This window comes from Vespula pensylvanica, chromosome 18 (genome assembly GCF_014466175.1).
Source record: "Vespula pensylvanica isolate Volc-1 chromosome 18, ASM1446617v1, whole genome shotgun sequence".
In the NCBI taxonomy this organism is placed as follows: domain Eukaryota; kingdom Metazoa; phylum Arthropoda; class Insecta; order Hymenoptera; family Vespidae; genus Vespula; species Vespula pensylvanica.
This window is the reverse complement of record NC_057702.1, coordinates 2,722,556-2,745,762: the sequence shown is the minus strand read 5'-3', so window position 1 is coordinate 2,745,762 and position 23,207 is coordinate 2,722,556. Positions and strand designations below refer to the sequence as shown.

The window sequence follows — 23,207 nt, the reverse complement described above, 5'->3', positions numbered from 1 at the left end:
GAGAGAGAGAGAGAGAATCAACAAAAAAAGAAATAAAAAGATAACATATTTCTATTCTATTCAAAAAGAAATTCGACATTTTATATTATATGACATAATAAATACATACATAAGTACATATAATGTATAATATATATAACAAAAAATATATAAATAATATATAATATATATATACATACATACATATATATATATACACACATATATTATACTTTATTTATATAAATTCCATATATACACACATACATACACAAAATATATATTTACCTATCTAGATACAAGAATAGTTACAAGTATCTCGAATGGTCTCCCGAGACACCCACAAACACACAAAACCACACACACACACACACACACATATATACACACGTTAGTAGATATAGTAGAAGAGAATAATAATGACGGTGGTGTACGTAGAGATTAGATGAAGTGAAGAGAAGAGAGAGAGAAAAAGAGAGACAGAGAGAGACAGAGAGAAACACACACACACACACACAGAGAAAGAGAGAGAAAGAGAGAGAGAGAGAAATCCGCGAGCGGAAGTGGTCGGAGTGTGACCGGGGGCGACGCAACCGGCCGCAGGAAAGCGGCCACGATAAAATCGCGTCCCGAAGCACGGTATACGTGGCTGCTGATACGTTATTGCGGCGACTCGTAACTCACGAGTGAATTGACCTTAAGAGCTTGCCTGGTCGCGACCGTGCCACTGAATACGAACCTCTTCGAACGATTAACTCACTCACTCACTCATTCTCTCACTCACTCACTCATTCACTCTCTTTCTTTCTCTTTCTATCTATCTCTATTTATCTATCTATCTATCTGTCTATTTATCTATCTGTCTATATCTGTCTCTGTCTGAATGTATATTCTTCATATACAATCTTCTTCTTTTTCTTTTTTCTTTTTTTTTTTTTTTTTTTGATTTTGAAATCCTCTTTCAATCCTTTATCTCACGTTTCTTCGTTCTGTTATCTCTTTTTTGACTTACCTTGACTAACTACATTTTCTTCGATTTATTATATAATCTTGAAATCCGATTTTGACTTTAATATCGATATTTATATAGGATGGTAATGTCAAGAGATATTGCGGTGGATCGTAATCGTAATTGGGATATAGCGATTGATTATGGATTGTGAAAGAAGTGAAAGCTTTTGAAAGTTTGAAGAAGAAAAAAAAAAAAGGTGAGAATTATATGTATGTAGGTAAAATAAGGTAAGGTAAATGTTAACGGTACAATATGTGAAAGACTTAGAACTCGTTGGACTCTTGAGAAAAAGATAGTGTAAACGCTGCTTGAAGATCATCGAAGAAAAAAAGGGTCGGTGGTATCATCTTTTTCGAGATCGTTAACGCAAGAAAAAGAGTGAGAAAGAGAGAAAGAAAGAAAGAGAAAGAAAGAGAGAGAGAGAGAGAGAGAAGGAGAGACTTAAAGGGATAGGGAAGAAGGGTCGTTCAACCGAGTGTTCTCGATTCGAGTATACGCGTTCATTTTCTTTTTCTCTCTCTCTCTCTCTCTCTCTCTTTCTTTCTTGTTTAGATATTTACGCAAGGAATTTCCCTTTGCGGTTATATTGTGATTATCGTGACGTCAAGATACATTCCATTCATATAAAAAGAGAGAGAGAGAGAGAGAGAGAGAGAGAGAGAGACTGTGGCAACTACTGCTTATATTTCTCGATAGAGAAAAACAACTATTATCTTGATTCGAATCTATACATGCATGTAATGATTTATAACGATCGTACTTCATATATATTTTATATATATATTTTATATATATATATATAATGTATATATAATTATAGAAATATATATTTCTTTTCTGTAATTTATATTTGTGTGTATTATTGTATATACGATTTATATTTATGTACGATTTATATATATAATATAATTGTATAGATATTATTTGTATATATGCAATTTATATGTACATATACTATAATTTATATATATATATATATATATATATATATATTTGTGTTAAACTTAACAAAGTTTAATAATTTAACTTGCCCAGCCGATAAATCGAATTAAAAATTTTGAAAACTTCATTCGAGTTATAGGAATAAGAGCGAAAAAGTTTATCAGTTATTTCTCCAGAAGGATTTTTATCGATTCTTTTAATTAATTAATTAATTAATTAATTAATTAATTAATTTCTTTTATCTTATTGTTCCTTTTCTGAACAGACGATTAAATTTGACGACAACACGAGAAACGATTCGCGGAGACGCGTATTAAAAAATTGATCATAGCAATAAGAAAATCGACGGACATGATTATCAATGATTTTGTTATGTAACAAGACATTCTTTTCTTTTTTCGTTTTCTTTTATTTTTTCATTTAACGTGTTCACGAATATAAAGAAAGGAAGGACTTAATCAACGATGACAAAATCATTCGCTCGTAACTCGTTTATCGTGGTTTACGATAAACGAATCATTTCCTTAAAATATCGTCGTTCATTGATCGACTACATCGTATAAAAACAGAGAGAGATAGATTGATAAATAGATAAATAGATAGATAGAAAGAGAAAGAGAGAGAGAATAATTAAAATTAATTATTATTCGTTCGTATATCAAAGACATTGATTAAATTTTTCTTAATGTCCGATATTGACAGATTGTTAATCGAAATTGTATATACATACATACATACATACATACATACACATATATATATATAATATATATAACATAATAATCATAACATAAAATACGAATTTTTATCAATTAAAATTTTCATCCTCCGTTCGTTCGTTCGTTCGTTCGTTCGTTCATTTCTATTAAATTAATTTAAACATACATACACAAACAGGCACACATATACACATTTTCAGAAATATATAGATATAGTAAAATCTCATTAAAATTCTCCCGAAGATATATTAGAAATTTTCGTTGCTTTATAGATACGACAAACACGAAGTTTAATCGAGTTGCGTAACTATCTTCGGCTTCGGGGACCCTTATGCAAGAGTTAGAGCGTCGAAATGGGAGTGAGAGGGAGAAAAGAGGGAGAGAGAGAGAGAGACAGACAGAGAGAAGCAGACAGAGACGAGAGAGGGTTGGAGAATAAAGGACAGCTATGTTCATAAAGGGGAAAGGGTTGTAACGAGCCATCCAACGAATTATAAGCGAAGTCGCACTCGGCTTAACCCAATTCGGGACTCGACCTTTCCCCGCAGGAACGTATCTATCACTCGTAAAAAAAAAAAAAAAAAAAGAAAAAAAAAGAAAAAGAGAAAGAAAAAAAAAATATTTAAATCATTAGAACCCGTTGAATTTACAACATCGTAACTCATTTTAATATCGCACGTATAAATAATTCGATTCTATTTGATCTTATTAAAATTATAATCAAGAGAAAAAAAGAAGTTATCATATAAGATCTATCGATCGTAATTTATTTAACCTAATGTAACGAAAACTAATCAAATTATACGAGGATCACGTTCCATTATTTCTTTTTTTTTTTTATCTTTATCAAGATCGAGTGGATCATTAGGATCTTCTTCGTTTAAATAATCGATGATACATATATATATATATATATATATTTTTTTTTTAGGTCAGGTTACTCGTTATTCGTAATACTGTTTTTTAATCACGTTAATTTACATGTATAGATAAAATAGAATACATATTCTACATATTTCATACATATGTACAACATATTTACGATCTTCGCGTGATTCGAACATATGTCTCCTTTCTTGAAAACCCCTCACCCCGTTAATTCTATCAAACCAGGCGCAACCCCAATTCAAACGCAACCCTATCTAATCCAACCTACCACCCTTTGAACCCACTCCTCCGTATATAATACTTCGTACGAACTTTCTGTTCGTGCCCTGTAACGAGGTTGATTTAAAGCTTCTATCCATTTTTGAAGAATTACTCGAGGGTTCGTTTAAATCGATGCTACCGTACCATGATCGAATTAAATCGAACTAAATTTTTCTTTCTTTCTTTCTTTCTTTCTTTCTTTCTTTCTTATATAAACACGTACATAGGAAATGTTTTAAAAATAAATCGTCGAATATTTAAAACACATACAAAGTGTTTTACAAATAAATCGTTTAATACGTTCTTTAAATGTGCTGAGACAAAAAAAAAATATAACTAATCGTACTAATAAAACATGGCTATTTTCAAACCTTTTTTCTTTTTTTTTTTTTCTTTTTTCATTTAGATCGAATCCTAATTACGGGGACTAATTACGAAATCAATTTACACGAATTTCTTTACAAATGAAACGTTACGACGATACAAAAAGCAATTCGTGAAAATTTGTTCATAAATAGAAAGAACATGTCTGTAACTTCACAAAAAAAAAAAAAGAAAAAGAAAAAGAAAAAGAAAAAGAAAAAGAAAGCTTTTCAAAGCCAACGCGTTTATATCATCCTCGTTTCTTTTTTTATTCCTTTCTCTTTTTAATCCTTACCAAACTAGTAAAATATTCACTACACGAGTTTCTCTATAATTCAAACATTGCGACGATATAAAACGTTCGTAAAAATTTCTACGTAAATAAAAGAGAACACATGTCTGCAACCGAAGCAACAAAAAACGAAGAAGAAGAAGAAACAACTTTTGAAAAGCAACGTTTATCTCATCTCCATTTCTTCTCTTTCTTCAATCCTTACAAATAAAATATCCTCTTAAAATTTAACTTCATCATCATTTTGAAAACATCCTATATATATATATATATATATAAACTCACTCTTCCGTAATATATAATATATAGTTATCTCTCTGTTTCTCTCTCTTTCTCTCTCTCACCCGTGCTTTTCCGCATTACGCCTTCTATTTCTATGTCTCTTTCCGAACCGTCGCGGGTCGATGATGAAGGAACCTCGATCCTAAAAGCGCATGCGTCGATGCTACGGTCTCTCCTAACACCACAACCCTGCTACTACCAACCCTCAACGCCCAACTCCAATCCCAACACCAACCCCCAACCTCTCCCCTCAGCAACCGTTGTGCACCATCATGGATCAATACCCAACCAGGGCACCCTATTACGCTTGTCCTCGTATACTGCGGCTGAGCTCTATCGTACCACCTACGAAATACGAGCTATTCACAGGTATTTATTTCCATCGTGATTTCTTATCACTCTAACTCCTTACCTTACGATCCAACCTCAACCCTTAACCTCCATCCTTATTTCAATCATTTATTCCGTCTTCTAAAATATTTAATCTATCTATATTTTCAATTTTTCCTTTCCCCCCCCCTTTTTTTTATATATATATATATAGTTCCTTTTCTTCTTCAAGATTTATATATCGAGGAAGATGTCTACTACTGTTATTTTCATCCTCGTCGTTGTATAATTTATTTATTATTAAAGAATGATCTCCCGTCTATTTGAATCTTTCTTCTTTTCTTTTCTTTTCTTTTCTTTTTTTTTTTTTTTAATCATCATCGTTGTATGAATGAATTGTAACGAAGAGAGTAATGTAAAGAATTATTATATAGAACGATTTGGTATTGTTGATAAGATCGAGTTGTAGAAGAGAAATTAAAAATATATACGTAATGTACAGACTCGTTCTAGGTTGTCTAAGTTAATCGAGTTATAGGGAAGTAAAGAAAAGAAATGAATCAAAAAATTTATATGGAGTATAACAAAAAATTATAACGACTTGTAGGATCTTAAAGAAGGTATAGCGAGTTTATTCAATACGTCGAATGAGATTTTATCAGCAATTGTCTTATTACATTTTCATTTCTCGATTGAAATTAGAGACAAGAACGAAGAGATGGAAGGGTAAAAAAGACAAAGAGAAAGAGAGGTTTCAGAGACAGGCCATGAAACAACCAGCTGGCAACGACACCGAATCGCTGATCCATTAATAGAAGGGATGAAAAGACAGAGGGTGAAAATATATATACATATATACTCCGTTACGATCCTAATACTTCACCCTTTCTCGACGTTACTCTCAATACTTCATCCTTGTTTAATATACCAGATGTAGAATTTAATATAGTAAATTTCTCTACGAAGGTAAGTAAAACTTAATTCGTGATTACATCATCACGTTAAAGATGGTGTGAACCTACGTGTGTATATGTGTATGTGTTGTTAAAGATTATGGAAACTAAATTTCAACGTTGTTACTAAAGTATTTTATTGAAATTTTGTTCTAAAATTGTTCAATTTTTTCTCTTATTTTCTTTCTTTCTTTTTTTTTTTTTTTTAAATTTGTTTGTTCAATAGTAAATCGTTTCGTCGATGGTAAATTGTAATCGTACTACAAAATGATGATAGTAATAAAGTCTGTTGGATTATTTCGATCGATCAAGCTAAACTATTCGACGATTAAGTTCGAACCGATTCAACTCACCTTTCACCCTCTTCTCTCTCTCTCTCTCTCTTCGTCCTTCCATTAAATTCGACGTGAAAACCAGAACTAACAGAGCTATTATTCGAAAATCGTTCACGGAGAATAATCGAGTATTCAGCCTTTATAGAAATCGTATTGCTCGTAGGAAAGTCGAGATTGCCTTGGAAACGTTCCATCGAATCTTTTCTTCTCTCTTTTTTTTTTTTTTCTTTCTTTTTCAATACTTCTTTCTATGTCCTCCGAACATCACCGAATCCTCAAAAGTAAAAGACACTTCTTGAGAAAAAAAAAAAAAAAAAAATATTTAATCATCAATACACAAACATCGAGTAATATCGTTCATCAGCGAATTAAGATAACAAAAAGTCGTAGAAATGAATTAGAACTGTGATTTTGATTTTTCTTCGGCTATGTTAATCGATTTTACTGTGTATATACCAAAGAAGAAGAAGAAATAGAAATAGAAGTGGTAAAAGAAGAAGAAGAAGAAGAAGAAGAAGAAGAAGGAGAGAAGAAGACGTTAATTAATTAATTGTCTTACGTTTATGATTAGGGATTCTTCGAAGTACAAATTTCTTCTGGCGAATTGAAAGATCGAATGCAAGAAACATCCGGGTAGATAGATATATAGATAAATAGTATATAGGCAACGACCGATCGAATAATGTCTCTTCCGTAAGCAGAGAAACAGATTCAGAATGTGTGTAAGAGAGAAAGAGAAAGAGAGAGAGAGAGAGAAAGAAAACGTATTATGGATAAAAGAGAGAACGTTTGCTGGCCTTGTACGCACCCTCACGCGTTACTCACTCTCGTAAAAGAGAGATAGATAGATAGATAGATAGATAGATAGATAGATAGATAGATAGATAGATAGATAGATAGAGAGAAAGAGAGAGAGAGAAAGAGAGAGAAAGAGAGAGAGAGAGGAGACCTGTGACGTCAGGCGTGCGTCGCCACAGGACGTTTTACGAATTGGGTCAAGAGGGAGAGATTGGCCGTTTAACTTGAGAGTGACTACGTGCTGCTACATGAACACACCGATAGAGATCCGTACATCCAACTACAACGTGCTTCCTATTGCTTATATATAATTTAACTTCTGCTAAATTCTTTTAGAAATCTTTTTTCTTTTCTTTCTTCCTTTTTCTTCTTTTTTTTTTTTCTTTTTTTGAGATAAATAAAAAGAAAAGAAAAGAAAAGAAGCGAGCGAAAAAAAAAATAAAAAAAGAAGAAGAAGGAGAAGAGAAATAGTAACAAGGTTACAAGTAAAAAATGAAACGAGTAATTAAATAATTAAAGAAATGAATAATTGTATAGTCGTCCATGTAATGGAGGACTTATAAAGAAGGTCTTCTATTATGACGATGTACGATATAATATATATATATATATATTTTTCTATATTGAACATATTTGTGGATATGTAATTCAAATAAATGGATGGTAGATAAGCCAATAAAATAAAGTTTACGTTGGTATTCCGTGCCAGGTGTGTGGAAGTACGGATCGATCGAAATCATTTCTTGAGGAAGAGGAAGCTTTTACAACGTGTGCACAAGTGGTAAACTCGGCCAAAAGCTTATACATACATATATATATACATAATATATATATATATATGTGTGTGCGTGTGTATATGGGTATGTGTATACAGACGATGTAAGAGAGAAAAAGAGAGAGAGAGAGAGAGAGAGAGAAAGAAACAAACATACGTATACACATATGCATTAATATGAATGTTGACGATTCTGTATGTGTGTTTTGTTGATTCTACGCTGATGGACACGTAGGAAATACGCGGGTCGAGGTTCCGCGATTAAAATTGGACTTTCGTCTATTTTCGTCTGATCGTCCCTGAAAGTCTTCGAGACACTGTGCGTATTTGTGTCACAGCCCGACTTACTTCGACAAGAAAGAGAGAGAGCGAGAGAGAAAGAGAGAGAGAGGGATATATAGAAAGACAGACAGACAAGCAGATAACGTGGGAGAGAAAAAGAGATAGTAAATTCTCCTTCGGAACTTGGGCCAATAAGAGCATCACTACTCTCGTTTGATACGACCCGTCGTCTACTCGGTCTCTTCTCCCTCTCTCTTCTTCTCTTCTCTCCTCTCCTCTCCTCTCCTTTCTCATCTACCTGCGTCTATCCCACCCTCACGTTCGCCAACATCCCCCACTACCATGTTTAACGAACCAGACGCAGCTCGGTTATCGACTCGTTCGTTCAAATCAATGGTATGTTATATCGTCGATCGATGTAAAATTTATTTATTTTATATGTATGTATGTATGTATGTATCGATGTATATACAAAATTTATATATTTTGTATATATATATATATATATATGCGTGTATAAATTTATTATATATGTTTATTATATATTATATATATTAATAAAAAATGTTATTAATGTATATATGTATGTATATAAATTTTTATTAATCATGAGATATATCAATAAAAATTTGTACAGAATTAAATTACTACAAAAAAGAAAAGAAAAGGAAAAATAATAATAATCTTTGTTAATTCGAAGAAAGTTTCCTTTTTATATTTGCTAAGGTATATATAATTAAATGAATTCGATGAGGAAAGAGAGAGGACCTTAGTCTCGAGAATTAATCAATTAAAAACTTACGAACGAATGAACGAACGAACGAACGAACGGACGAACGAACGAACGAACGAACGAACGAACGGACGAACGAACGAACGAACGAACGAACGAACGAACGAACGAACGAACGAACGAACGAACGAATGAACCAGAGAACGAACATGAATTAATTCAATGAACCTTAACCTTTAAATTGATCCGCATCCTTGAGCATTGATATTAATTAACACGAAGATTAACGAAATGTTTTCTTACCTTTCCTAGGTAATTTAAGAACGTTTAATAATTCGATTTAAAGTTTGACGATTTTTGATATATATATATATATAAATAAATAAATAAATGAATGAATGAATGAATAAATAAATAGATAAATAAATAAATAAGACAAATAAATGATCGAACGGATATGTCCATTTGCGTGTACAAGAAAACGTGCGAAAATTATTATTTTGACTTGACTTGAGTTGACTTGATTGATACGAGACATTCAATGTTCCAACACGTTTGAAGAAACGTGACCGACAATAACTATACTGAATATCGACGTTTTCTAATCCTAAAGTAAATAATACACAAGCGTTTCATAAATATTTTTAAAGCAAAATACTTTTACAGAGAGATTCTTTAAAGCTCGTTTATCTTCATTACTTATCCGAATTTTTATTTTCCCCTACTTTTCTATAAAATAATTAATATCTAATTACTTATCTCACAGGGAATATAAAGATTCGATGATGCATTTCTTTTTTTTTTTTTTTTATCGAATTAAAAATAACGTTGACTCATAAACAATAATATCTCGTATCGTATCGTTTAATATCATTATCGCATTACGTATATTTGTAAAGATCTATTTTTTTATTTTAATATATAACATTTACAATATTATATCAATATTAATTATAACGTAAGTTGGAAAAGTTATAATATAATAATACGCTTTCAACCATCGCAACAAAAAAGAAAAAGTAAAAAAAAAAAGAAGAAGAAGAAGAAGAAGAAAGAGAGTGGTGAACGACCTTAACGAATGCTTAACCGTATTAAAAGAAAAGTAAACAAGACGCTTCGAGTTAGAAGACCGAGAAATGCTTTAAGCGGAAGTCTTTCAAAGAGTGGGGGTGGAAATGGAGATGGAGAGAGAGAGAGAAGCAACGATTAAACACATCGAAGAATCTATGAACGTTAAGATTCATACGGATGATCTTCGATTCGTTTGATCGTAGATCAAAGAAACGATTTTATGATTTCACGAAAGAACATTTTACGAACGAAGATGAAGAAGGAGGAGAAAAAGGAAGAAAGAGAGAGAGAGAGAGAGAGAGAGAGAGATAGATAGATAGATAGAAAAGGGGTTAATGTATTTGATAAAAAATAAAAAATAAAACAAAAATCAAGAAGAAAAGAATGACGAAGAGTTACATCGATACGAATGAAATTTTCATTACCTATCGATTGAACTGTTATACCATTTTGAAAAGAAATTATTATAGTTGTTGTAATCGTCGTTGTAGAAAAGAAAGAGGGCCATAAAACTCGTGCCGATTTCAACGCTTATCGATCATTTCTAAGAAAAGAAAGTCGACGAGGGATATAGAGGCCGCGGCGGAAATAGAAATTTTCTCTATCTGTCTTTCTATCTTTCTGTCTCTGTCTCTCATTGCCGTTCATGCAGAATAAATGAGAAGAAAGGCGGGAGAATTTGAAATAAACAGACTGTAGAAAGGAAAAGAAGATAAATGAAAATAAAAAGAAAGGAAGAAAAAAAAGTAGGAAAGAGTGAGTGGCTAGGTAAGAGAGAGATAGAAGCTTCGATGACATTAATTCTTTCTCTCTTTCTCTTTCTTTTTTTTTCTTTTTTTTCTTTTTTTTTCTCTAGAAAAATGTTCGATTTTACTTAAACGAGGACACGGAAAGCTTTCGTGCCCGCACGAAAGTAACCACGTTCCGGATAATCTCTCTCTTTTCTTTTCTTTTTTTTTTCTTTCTTTCTAGGAAAATAAAAATTATTATCGAATATCGTTCGGTTATTAATAAACAAGATGAAAGTAAGATAAAATAAAAACTTCATTGGGAAATCCGATCGTTAAAAGTAACATCGGTTTCGGTAAAAAAAAAAAAAAAATGTTAATCGAGATTATATCTCTTTTATATCATTCGAAATTATCATCAACGATAATTCGTTTTTCGAAGAAGAATTCCAAAGAACATTATTCGATAAGATCGTTAATTAACAAGCTTCTCTCCTTTGTCTTTTCTTTCTTTCTTTCTTTCTTTCTTTCTTTCTTTCTTTTTTTTTTCAAATCATCGACGAGTATAAGAAAAAATAATCTAAATGTACATCAAACGAATGTACTATGCAAGAGAATAAGATTAAAAAAAGAATGAAAATAAGGGATGAAATATAAGAATAGAAATGCATGTACAAATAATACATACGTACATATCTCCTTTATGTATTTCGACTTTCAACCATCAACGATAATTTCTTTTTCGAAGATGAATTTCAAAGAACGTTATTCGATAAGATTATTAATTAACAAGCTTTCCACCTTTTTCTTTTCCTTTTCTTTTTCAAATCCTCGACAAACGTAAGGAAGAAAAAAATGATTTAAAGGGTAAAGTAGAACGGACGATGCAGGAAAATAAGATTAAAAAAAGGAAATGAAAATAAGGGATGAAATATAAGAATAGAAATACATACACAAATAAATACATACATACATACATACATACATACATACATACATATGTATATCTACTAATATGTGTAATATATCGAAGAGTACGAATATACAATTGGCCTCGACGTTATCGTACCAATCGAAATGTCAGATGAATTATAAATAAGTTAGGATCGATAGGCGCCCCAGAAGCCAGCAAGTCGCCATGGGCGCCATCTAGTCTCTGGCCCTTCCACCTACGATCGTTGTCGTTGTCGTTGTCGTAGTCTCTCTCTCTCTCTCTCTCTCTTTCCCTCATATATATATATATATATATATATCTTTCTCTTTCTCCTACTTGTGTTAGTACCAGCAACCCTAGTCACGGAACGAAGAGAAGAGAAAGAGAGATAGAGAGAGAGAGAGAGAGACCAACGACGTAAAACACACCCTGAACACACACCCCTTCTTCCACCCTCCCTCTCATCGTTTTCCCCTCTTTCTCCTACGTCACTATCTCGTGTTCCTGATATTACCCTCTAAGTAAGAGAAAAAGAGAGCTTAACTCGTCCACGTCCTCGTCCTCGTCCTCGTCCTCGTCCTCTTTCTCTTTCTCCTAACATACACCGACAACACTTCGTCACGTTCACCGATATGATAATTCGCTCGAGAAAAAGGAAAAAAAAAAAAAGATAAAAAGAAATAAAATGAAAAATGAAAAAGAAAATAAAAACGTCCTCTTTCCTTTCGTTTCTCTTTATTTTCTTGTATCATTCGAGAAAAAAAGAAATAATTATCCGTTCGACAAACGAAGAGATATATTCTACGATGTTAAATGCATTAGTTATATATGTATTTAGTTTCGTCTAGAGCCTGCTAACGAAACTTGAAATTATCAAGTTGAAGGTGATCGTTTTAACGCGAACTCTCTTACAAAGTCTTTAGCAAATAATTCAAGAATCGTTACGTGAAAAACCTGTTTGGAAGATAACGCGACGGTGATAAAAGTGAAAAAGAATATCAACGACGATAGGAGAACACCTGTCCGAGATATATCTACGTACGTATGTACGTACACACACACGTACTACACACGTATACGTGTATACATATGCATACACATTAAATTCACTTTATATTTTATATGTTTATAATATGATTTCTTTCTTTCTTCTTTTTTTTTTTTTTAATTTTTAATCTTTAATATACCATGAACACAAAAACGATCACGAATGAAATTAATCGAAATTATAAATTTTATATATACATATATATATAATTTATACATATGTATGTACGTATGCATGTAAATCTTTATAGGATAGGTCGTTTATACTTTGGAAGTTTCCAGTCGACACGAGTGTGTTTCACAATAGACGGACGAATGAACGGCCTGAATGAACGAACGTCACTGCATTATGTAACCGCCCTGAACACTTTGCAAAGGGCGCAAGTCCTATCACGAAGCGTACGCCTGGAATGATCAATGAGGTCGCCAAGCTGCGCCACCTTAGGAGGAAGCAAAAGAAAATAATAATGATAATAATAATAAAGAAAAGAGATAGGGAGAGGGAGAGAAAGAAAAATATTCCGTAAGAGGAAGTGAAAGAGAAGGAAACAAATCTATCTCTAACGCACGTCTAGAAAAATTATATATATATATATATATTTATTGCTACGAACGTTTATCACTGCGTAAATTCATTTCTTTTCTTCAACGATCAGATCGATCTAATTTATAGATAAAAAAAAAAAAAAAAGACAGAAGAAACTAATACTTATTAAACGACATAAAACTCCTTTATTTAATTATAATCAATTGGAAACGTCTAATCCATTGGGATTAATCGATTCGAAGGAAGGTAAAAAAGAAAAAAAGAAAAAAGGAAAGACTATCTCGTTCGTTCGCTTCTGTACGAATTTGCTTCAATGGAAAACAAAAGTATGGATATCAAAAAAAGAAAAATACCAAAAAAAAAAAATGAGAAAACAATAATAACGATAACGATGATTACAACGACTATTAGAAAACTCGTTCGCGAAAGTACAAAAAAAAAAAAAAAAAAAAGAGAGAGAGAAAGAAAGAAAGAAAAGAAAAAACGTAAAACGAAGACGAACGAGAAAGAAGTCGAAAGCAGTAGAAAATAAGAAAAAGCAAGAGAAACAAAAAGAACGAGTAAGAAAGAAAAAAAAAGAAAGAAAGAAAGAAAGAAGAAGATAAGAAACTAAAGATACTATATTGAATTAATTCGATGACAGAGGGTTCAACAAAATTCTTTTTAAAGAAGAACGGAGGAATGGAAAGAGGAAGCAGAAGAAGAAGAAGAAGAAGAAGAAGAAGAAGAAGAAGAAGAAGAGAGATAGAAGGAATAAAGGGAGGAGGGTATGGATGGAGTAGCAAAAAAGAAAAGAGAGAGAGAGAGAGAGAGAAAAAAAAAAGTTTCGCGAGGTAATGGTAGCCGCGCGGAAACTACATGCGATAGATAATCGCAGGCGGAAGTTAAACCGGCGAGTGTGCCAGGCGAAAGAAATTTCAATGAATGGAAAACGTCGGTAAGGGCCTCTTAAAAGGATCGACCTTTTCAATTGACGGCACCGTCCTTGGATCCACAGTCACGAACTCTCGCGCGCGCATCAGCGCCGCCGTTCGTTCGAATCGGTTAACGCAACGGCACCATCGAAGAGGGCGATCTTATTCATTCTCTATCTCTATTTCTCTCTATCCTATCTTTATATATTTATCTATGTGTTTTTATCTTTGTCTATCTAGGCACAACGACGATTATCCAACCAGTCGCGAAACGATGAATTTTTTTTTTTACAAATGCATGAACATTTTCGATCGGATAGCTTCAATCGGGAAATATCGAGATCTAGGAGAATGAGAGAGATCTATGAGAAGGATTAAGTAAGATCTAGAAAAAGAGAGATTTATGCTGATGTTTTCTATACGAATGTTTTCTTTTTGCATTTGTATGTTTCTTTCTCTTTCTCTTTCTCTTTTTTACTCTCTCTCTCTCTCTCTCTCTCTCTTGACCTCTTTAACGATTTCGTTGCCTCGTTCTAGCTCCTTCTCCTTCTCCTCCTTCTCCTCTTCCTCTTCCTCCTCCTCCTCCACCTCCTTCTCCTCCTGTTCCTCCTCCTTCTATACCTCGTTCTCCACTTCCACCTCTTTCTCTTGCTTCATCGATCGTGTTACACAGTCTTTTTTATATATATTTTTCTTTCTCTTTTTCTTTTCTTCTTTTTCCAAATTCTTTCCGTGAAAAATAGAAAGGACGAAAGAAAAGAGGGTAATAATCTTCCAAGAGATTCGTATTTATTAAAAATCTTTTTTTGAGAAGAAATGATAATGGAGTGAATTTGATGGATATCGATCGATCGAACAATTTTTAAAAAGATCGTACTTGTTAAAGATCTTCAAATTTAAAAGAAACATATTAATGGATCCAATCGATGAGAGATACTAGTCACTGTGTCTACGTTCGAATACATATATATATATATATATATATATTCTCTATATATTTAATTTGAAATGGAAAATGGAAGATAGATATGTAGAAGAACGAAGAAGAAGGGGTTGAGAAAGGATGGAAAAGCTCGGAAAGAGGGAGCTTGCATTCGAGGGCGTGTCAGGAGTCTTATCGTCGAGAGCTTAAGGGTGCTGGGTCATCTTCGATCACCAAAAAAAAAAAAAAAAGAAAAAAGACAATTAAAAAGAAGAAGAAGAAGAAGAAAGAGAAGAAGAAAGAAGAAGAAGAAAGACTCGTTATCGTTTTTCTCATAGGATTTTAAAGATATAGAAAGGAAAGAGAAAAAAGAAAAAGAAAAAATTTCTTTTGCACACACGCGCACGCACACACGGAGCTATCATTCAGTCCAATTAATTTGAGGCGATCGACGAAATGTTTTATTCAAATTTTCTGTCAATAATCGTTAAAGCGAATTTGTCGAGTCACACTCGACAGATCGTGTTAACAACATTTTACCATCCGATCGACTGCGTTCGTATACTTCGTACGTTGACTGATATTTACAGAAAAAAAAAGAAAGGAAGAAAAAAAAAACTATTAATGAAATCTTTCGATCGTAATGAAAACGTCGATACGAGGAATAATTGAATGAAATAATTGCCAATAATTGTCGACAGATTTTTGAATAATAACATCGAGTTCTTCTTTTCATTAAAACGCCTAATCGAACAGAACTGGGATCGTAAATTTCGAAATACCTATATCTCGCACGGTGCAGAAAGAGATAGAGATAGATAGAAAGAGAAAGAGAGAGAGAGAGAGAGAGAGAGAGAGAGACTTGTCTTGCGCAGAAGCCGATCGTGAGAAAATCACTACGCGCGCATTTGTATCGAGTGAGAAGGAAATTTTCTGGCAAGCGTTTCTCTCTGCGACAATATTCTTCTCTCTTTCTCTCTCTCTCTCTCTCTCTCTCACACACTCTTTCTCCCTCTCTTCCTCGTTTCAAAGAGCGTCGAGATAAAATCGCGTATGCACTTGGTCGCGATCACCACTTCCGAATTATATAAACGCGACGACGTGTTTAAATAGAAGATAGAAAAAGAGAAGGAAAAAAGAAAAAGTTGAGAAGAAGAGAGAACGATAGAATTTAACGTTAATTCGAATGTATCGTTATAACGACGAATAATTAATTACGATAAATCGAAATATAATCAAAGCGTTTCCTTTCGTCCTTTCTATCTTTTGATTTTTTCAAAAGGAATTTTTCTACAATTTCACACTCATTGAATTCTTGCGATTTCGAAATTCGTCGTTAAATAAAATCTGTATCTCCATCCATCCATCCATCCATCCATCTATCTATCTATCTATCTCTGTTTCTCTCTTTGGAAGAATCCACGCAGGCGCAGAACACCGTAGAGCTCGGTTTTCCTTTTTCGATTAAGCATCTACGAAAGAAAGATTCTGTATGTCTCTTCCTTCTCTTTCTTTTTTCTTCTCTCTCTCTCTCTCTTTCTCTCTCTCTCTCTCAAATTTTACTTGCCTTTCTCTCTCTTTCTATTTCTGTATCTCTTTCTAATACTTTCCCAGCTGATTCGACTCTACCACGGTTGGCCATAATCGGACAAGGAAACTAAGAAACTGGCTCTATCGAACGCGTCACGATGAATCGGGTCAGAAAACCACGAGCTAACCGATCTACTCAGATATGATAGATGTATAGACAGAGATAGAGATAGAGATGGAGATAGAGATAGAGCACACTGGTCGTTAAAACTCGTCACGCAAACGCACAGCCGATTTAAACCTCTCCATTCTGCAATGCGTCGCGACTTTACGATCTTGCCAACAGGAATGAGCACACGAAAACCGTCAGATTGACAGCTCCACGACAGACAGACAGACAGACAGACAGGCAGACAGACAGAGAGACAGATAGACACTTCAAAATATTTTCTATATTTTGAAGGAACTATCTTAGACATTTCTACGAGCTTATCGAGATTGTTTGTACGTAATCATTATGAGAATAAAAATAATTGTGCAAGGCTAAGGTCTAATGTTTGTCGCCTGCATCAATATTTTTTTTTTTTTTTTTTTTTTTTTTTTAAATATTCTTTCGTAATCTATTAGAAAGAGATGAACGAAGAAGGATAGATAGACAGATAGATAGAGTAGAGGGGAAAAAAAAAAGATAAAAAAAGAAAAAAGGACAGGAAACGAGAGGAGGTACCATCCTCGTTCATTGTTACTTGATGAAATTATATAGCACTCGATGATAAAACTATATACTTCAATATAACTATATAAATGATAGATAGAAGAGGCTAAACGAAGATGATCGAATGATAAATAATACAATGAAGAGAGGTTATCGAATAAAGAGAAATGATAGAGAAAGAAGAAGAGAGCAGTCGAAATTATGATCCTACCTTATCTCACCCTCTTTCACCCTCTCTCTCTCACCCTCTCTCTCTCTCTCTCTCTCTCTCTCTCTCTCTCTCTCTCTCTCTCTCTCTCTATTACAGAACCGATCGAAGCTCCTCTTTAACAATACTGTTTTACACTATCGACATATTTTTTTCTTTCTCTCTCTCTCTCTCTCTCTCTCTCTCTCTTTGTCTAATATTTATCCCCGTCTTCTCTAATTTGAGAACGTTCACTCAGTCTATCTCTATATATTTTTCTATCATACTCATATACAGCGACGATTCTCAACTGGCGGACGTACGTATTTACTTACTTACTTACGTACTTACTTACTTAGTTACTTAGTTACTTAGTTACGTACGTGTACGTTATACGTAAATAACTGAGTAACTACCTGAACGAAGTAAGAGAATAAGTTTCAAAGCTCGACAGAAATGAAACGACGAGAAAACGACGATGACGAACAACGAATAACGAACTACAAAAACAAAAACGACAACAACGACGAATAAACCGATCAAATGTATATAAACGTACGAACGACCGAACGAAAACGACGAGAATTAAATTACGTGTATCTTTTCTTTGATCATTATTCTTATTAATATTAATAATTTCGTAAAAATATATACATACATCCTCTCTCTTTCTCCCTCTCTCTCTCTCTCTCTCTCTCTTTTCGTATACGCTCTCTCTCTTTCTCTCTCTCTATCTATCTATCTATCTATCTATCTATCTATCTATCTATCTTTCTTTTAATGGCACAAACCTTGTCACCCATGGCTGCGGCGAGCGGTGTGTTCGATGAGAATAGAAGGTTAACAGCGCGACTTCGAGTGGACCAGAGACTGACTGGCGTTTCGTGTCGTCGAGGACCGCCGGCATCATCGACCCGTCCTCCCCACCACCACACCCCTACCCCACCGTCGAAGAACGCGACGAACGAAGAGCCGCCGTCGTTGCGCGCGAGCGTTGCGCGCGCCACCTCTCCTCTCCTCTCTCTCACTCTTTCTCTATCCACCTCTATCACTATCTCACTCTTTCGAAAGAGAACCAACCTTCTTCCCCCTCTCCGTTCGCCAGCAACCCCCACTACTCCTCCGGTCCACCTTACCAAGAACCTCAGCGAGTTTGCCTCGCGACGTTCGCAGCGCCACCAAGCTGCGCGACGGCAATTTTCTCGCGACGTCCGTCCGTCCGTCCATCCGTCCGTCCGTCATCCCCCACTCCACCACTCCTTTCTCCTCCTCTCCGCCTATCAAGCAGCAAGCCCTGACTCATCCCCTCTCCCTTCTCATTCTACCATTACTCCTACTCCTACTCCTACTCCTACTCCTACTCCTACTCCTACTCCACCTCCTTCTCCTTCTCTTCCTCCACCTATCCTCTCTCCCCACTCCACTCCGCTCTACTCTACTCTACTCCATCGACTATCCCCTCTCCACCGCTCTTTCAGCCCCCGCCGTTCATCTCCTCTAACATAAGCGAGCGATACTACTTTGCGCTACCCGGCAGCGCCACCGCCCAAACGAGCGAGGCCGATGTGCATCATCCCCACCTAAAGGTGTACCCGTCTCGAAGCCCAGAACCCCCGTAAACTCTGGAACGTACCCGCACCACCCCTTTTTTCTTTCTTTTTTTCTTTCTTTCTTTATTTCCTTCCTTCCTTTCTTCTCTTTCCTTCTCTTCTTTTATCCTTCCTTCCTTCCTTCCTTCCTTTCTTTCTTTCCTTCCTTCTTTCCTTCCTTCATTCTTTCTCTCTTTCTCTTTCTCAGTCTCGATCTATCTGTCTGTCTGTCTGTCTGTCTGTCTGTCTATCTCTCTTTCTCTTTCTATGTAACGCGCCCCCGAAACGCTACGTCGAACGCGCAAGCTCCCTAGAAAGCACGAAACGCCAGTGATTCTCCGATTCTCGTCCCATCGTCAACATGTTTTAGCCCAACGTGCTTCTCTCACGCTCTGTTCCCTTTTCAACATACTTTCTTTTTCCTTTTTATATATTTTATCGATCCTAATCCAAGTCTAGTCCTTCTTTCTAGTCTAATCGAGAAAAAGTATTACGTGCTCTATTTTACGAACTCTTTATATTACGATGATAAATACTATTCAAAAATACTGTTTCTTGTATGACGTATAAGAGTGTATAGAATAATTGAAGTGTAATATATATACTTGTGTGTGTGTTATATTACATGATACATATTACATTACGTGCATATATACACACACATTCATACACCCACACATATATATATATATATGTATGCACATTTATATATATATATGTAAGTTAATATCCAGTATATTAATCAAAGCTAACGTCATAAAGTGATAGTTGAGAACCACTGCGGCACGATCTGTGCTACTGGGCTACGCGCCACACGGCGCTTTGGCCGACCGACCGACCGACTCTACTCAACCCACTCGTCACACCACACACACACACACACGCACACACACACACACACCTAAAGAACATATACACACAGATACACAACATACATACACATAAAAAGAGAGATAGGTGCAAGTTCCTATCATACATACATATATATGTAAACGGATGAAAGAGAGAAAGAGAGATGAGAATACACACGCAGTGCTATCTCTTATAACTGTCGTTCCCTATCCTATCCCACGTTAGGAACCCTCTTTTCATCCCCCTTTCTTTTTTTTTATTCTTCAAAAGAAAGAAAGAAAAAGAGAGTGAGAGTGAGCGAGAGAAACAGACAGACAGACAGAGAGAAAGAGAGAGAGAGAGAGAGAGAGAGAGAAAGAGAGAGAGAGAGAAAGAGAGAGAGAGAGAGAGATACTTGAATGTAGGGTAGAAGCTCTCCCGTGCAATCCTTTTTTACTTCGTAGTTACTTTTATACCATCGAATGGTCCGTTCCATGGACCATAAGAAGATGTCCTACGATTCAACGACGAGATTACTTTTTCCACAATTTTTTTTTCCTCTTTTTTTTACCTTGCGAAAGGTTTCGAGAGAGCTATATAAAGAGAGAAAGAGAGTGAAGGGGAGAGGACAGGAGTGGAATCTTGCGAGCCCTCTCGCGAGTACAACGTAACGTACTCGATGTCGATCGATTCGCGAGAGTACGTAGATACCTACAATTCGGCGTACTAGCTCTGCTAGCTCTGCTACTATTACTATGTGCTACTATTACTCTAGCTACTATCCCGCTGGGCTACAGCTGCTGCTACTACTACTGCTGTTGTAGGAGCAAGCAACTTTTTCCAACAATTGAAAATGGAGATGTAGTAAATGGAGATTCTAAGTAGTTTCTCGTGTTTCATAATTTGTCCTGATTCTTCACTCGTCGAAATAACAGAGAACGATGTATTAATCAATATGTATGTATGTATGTATGTATGTATGTATGTATGTATGTATGTATGTATGTATGTATGTATGTATGTATGTATGTATGTATGTATGTATGTATGTATGTATGTATGTATGTATGTATATTATTTATTTATTAAAATTTTACACGAGTTAGGCATGTCTTGATCCATCGAGAATTATTTTAGGAAAGCTCGATTCGAGGAAAAAAAAAATTACAAAATAGAAAAGATAGGAATCAAGATAAAGTATAAAATTATGGGATAATGTTAAGAATTTAAACGACGTATACGTATACAAACATATACGTACATATTTTTATTTTTGTATAGAAATAGAACTAATTTTCATATAGAAAGAAAGACTAATTTCTACTTGTAGTTTTGAGTGAAGTAGAAAACGCGTTAAGAACGAATGAGAACAACGAGGACGACGGTGACAACGGTAGTTAAGTACTAGTATTATTTAGTAATAGTAGTGGTAATGGTTGAAGTTAAATTATTAGGCTAGTCTATACAAGTATAACACTTTAATACTCCGAGTCGTGCCATTTTGAAAGGATTTTTCCTTAATTATATTTCTCGTTCGTTGTCGTTTACCGTTACCTTGTTCCTTATATGTGACCAAACATATATACGATAAGAGGAAATAATTATTAACGTTTAAATACCAACATACATATGTATTTTCCTTGAAATAGGAAAAACGTTAATAGTCGTGATAAAAAAAAAATTATAGTAACCATGGTACTTGCGTAACAATATCGCTCAATCGATATACGTTCGAGAACTAATCGGAAAGGAAAAAAAAAAGAAAAAAATAACGAATAATTGTACATGAGTGGAGAATTAGGTGAAAGACAAAAATTCAATATCTCTATCTCTCTTTCGAGCATAAATTTGTGTATATACGTTGCACAGATATACGACAAAGAGAGAAATATGTTTCCTTTTTTCTTTTTTTCGTTTTTACTGAATTCATTTGAAAACCAACAAATGGATCTATCAGACTTACAACATTAATTAATAATACCTATTAAACTTATAGTTTTAAGTTTTGCTCCATATTTGATATAAAACGAACAAGCTGAGAATCGATATTCAAGCAAAACATTTTTCTTTAACATTTCGTCTAACGAAATTAACGTCAACAAATATCGTATCATAATTCCATTAAATAAACATCATTGATATATACACACACACACACACACACACACTAACAATGAAAATCTATCTTGTGTAACTCTGAAATTAAAGGTTTGCAGATCGATGTTGATATAGTATCTACTGTTTATTTCTTTTGCACATGAGAAATCTATTTCGAGAAATTTTTTGATACTATTCTTTTTCTTTTTCGTTACAACCTGTATACGAGGAAGACAGTATATATATATATATATATATATATATATATATATATATAAAATGATAATAATAAAAAGAGAAAGAAAGAAAAAGGAAAGAAAAAGGAAAGAAAAATCGAAGAGTAGATATATAACACAAGGAAGCATATGGCTCCTTACCAAAATTTGCTATTATTAATAGCCTATGAACGATGACGAAGATAAGCAAAAAATAGAAGAGAAAGAGAAAGAGAGAGAGAGAGAGAGAGAGAGAGAGAGAGAGAGAGAGAGAGAGAGAGAGAGAATATCCAGTCAAAAAGATGATCTCTTTGTCGTCTATGGTAAGTACGTCAATGAAATTCTTAAGATGACGAGCCGACAATGTTTTCGTCCAAGAAACAAGGTCATAATCATAGACGAAAACAATCCAATGTGTCGTCTCGTTAAAGAAATTGACACTTTTCATTATTGTTATCGTTATCGTTATTGTTATTGTTGTCGTTGTCTTTGTTAGTGTTATTATAATAGTCATGTTTTTATCTCAACGAGATTGGCCACCTTTGACAAATATCTCTTCGCGAGGAAATTTACGATTATCTTTTTTTATTCACTTTTTTTTTTCTTTTTTCTTTTTTTTTTTTTTTTTTTTTTACTTTGTTTGGAACGTATAAAACGAAATTCCGATAGAGAAGAGGACGATGTTGATTCTATCTTTTTTTTTTTTTTTTTTTTCATTTTTTTTTAAGCGATGAAATAATGAGGATTAAATCATTCGAGGAAAATCGATAAGTACTTTTAGAAACGTAATCGAGAACACTTCGATATTAATTCACGAGCTCTTTATAATTCTACCTTTGTATTCTCATTCTCTCTCTCTCTCTCTCTCTCTCTCTCTCTCTCTCACACACACACACACTCTTTTTCTCTCTCGTTTTCTCTCTTTCTTTCTATCTA

The 23,207-nt window shown here is 34.2% G+C and overlaps 1 protein-coding gene across 7 annotated transcripts in view; it reads right to left on the bottom strand.

Moving 5' to 3' along the window:
* Window positions 1-23,207, bottom strand: part of LOC122635380 (sodium/potassium-transporting ATPase subunit alpha) — an 82,732-nt gene that overhangs the window by 24,553 nt on the left and 34,972 nt on the right. Inside the window, exon 1 of one of the 7 annotated variants that reach the window (XM_043825544.1) lies at window positions 18,331-18,482. The exons of 5 other annotated variants lie outside the window; for them this stretch is intronic. In XM_043825544.1, coding sequence (XP_043681479.1) covers window positions 18,331-18,342 — 12 coding nt within the window. In that variant the 5' untranslated portion in view covers window positions 18,343-18,482. Of the gene's footprint in view, window positions 1-18,330; window positions 18,483-23,207 lie in introns of those variants that run through there. One more of the 7 variants, XM_043825542.1, reaches the window with a different exon arrangement.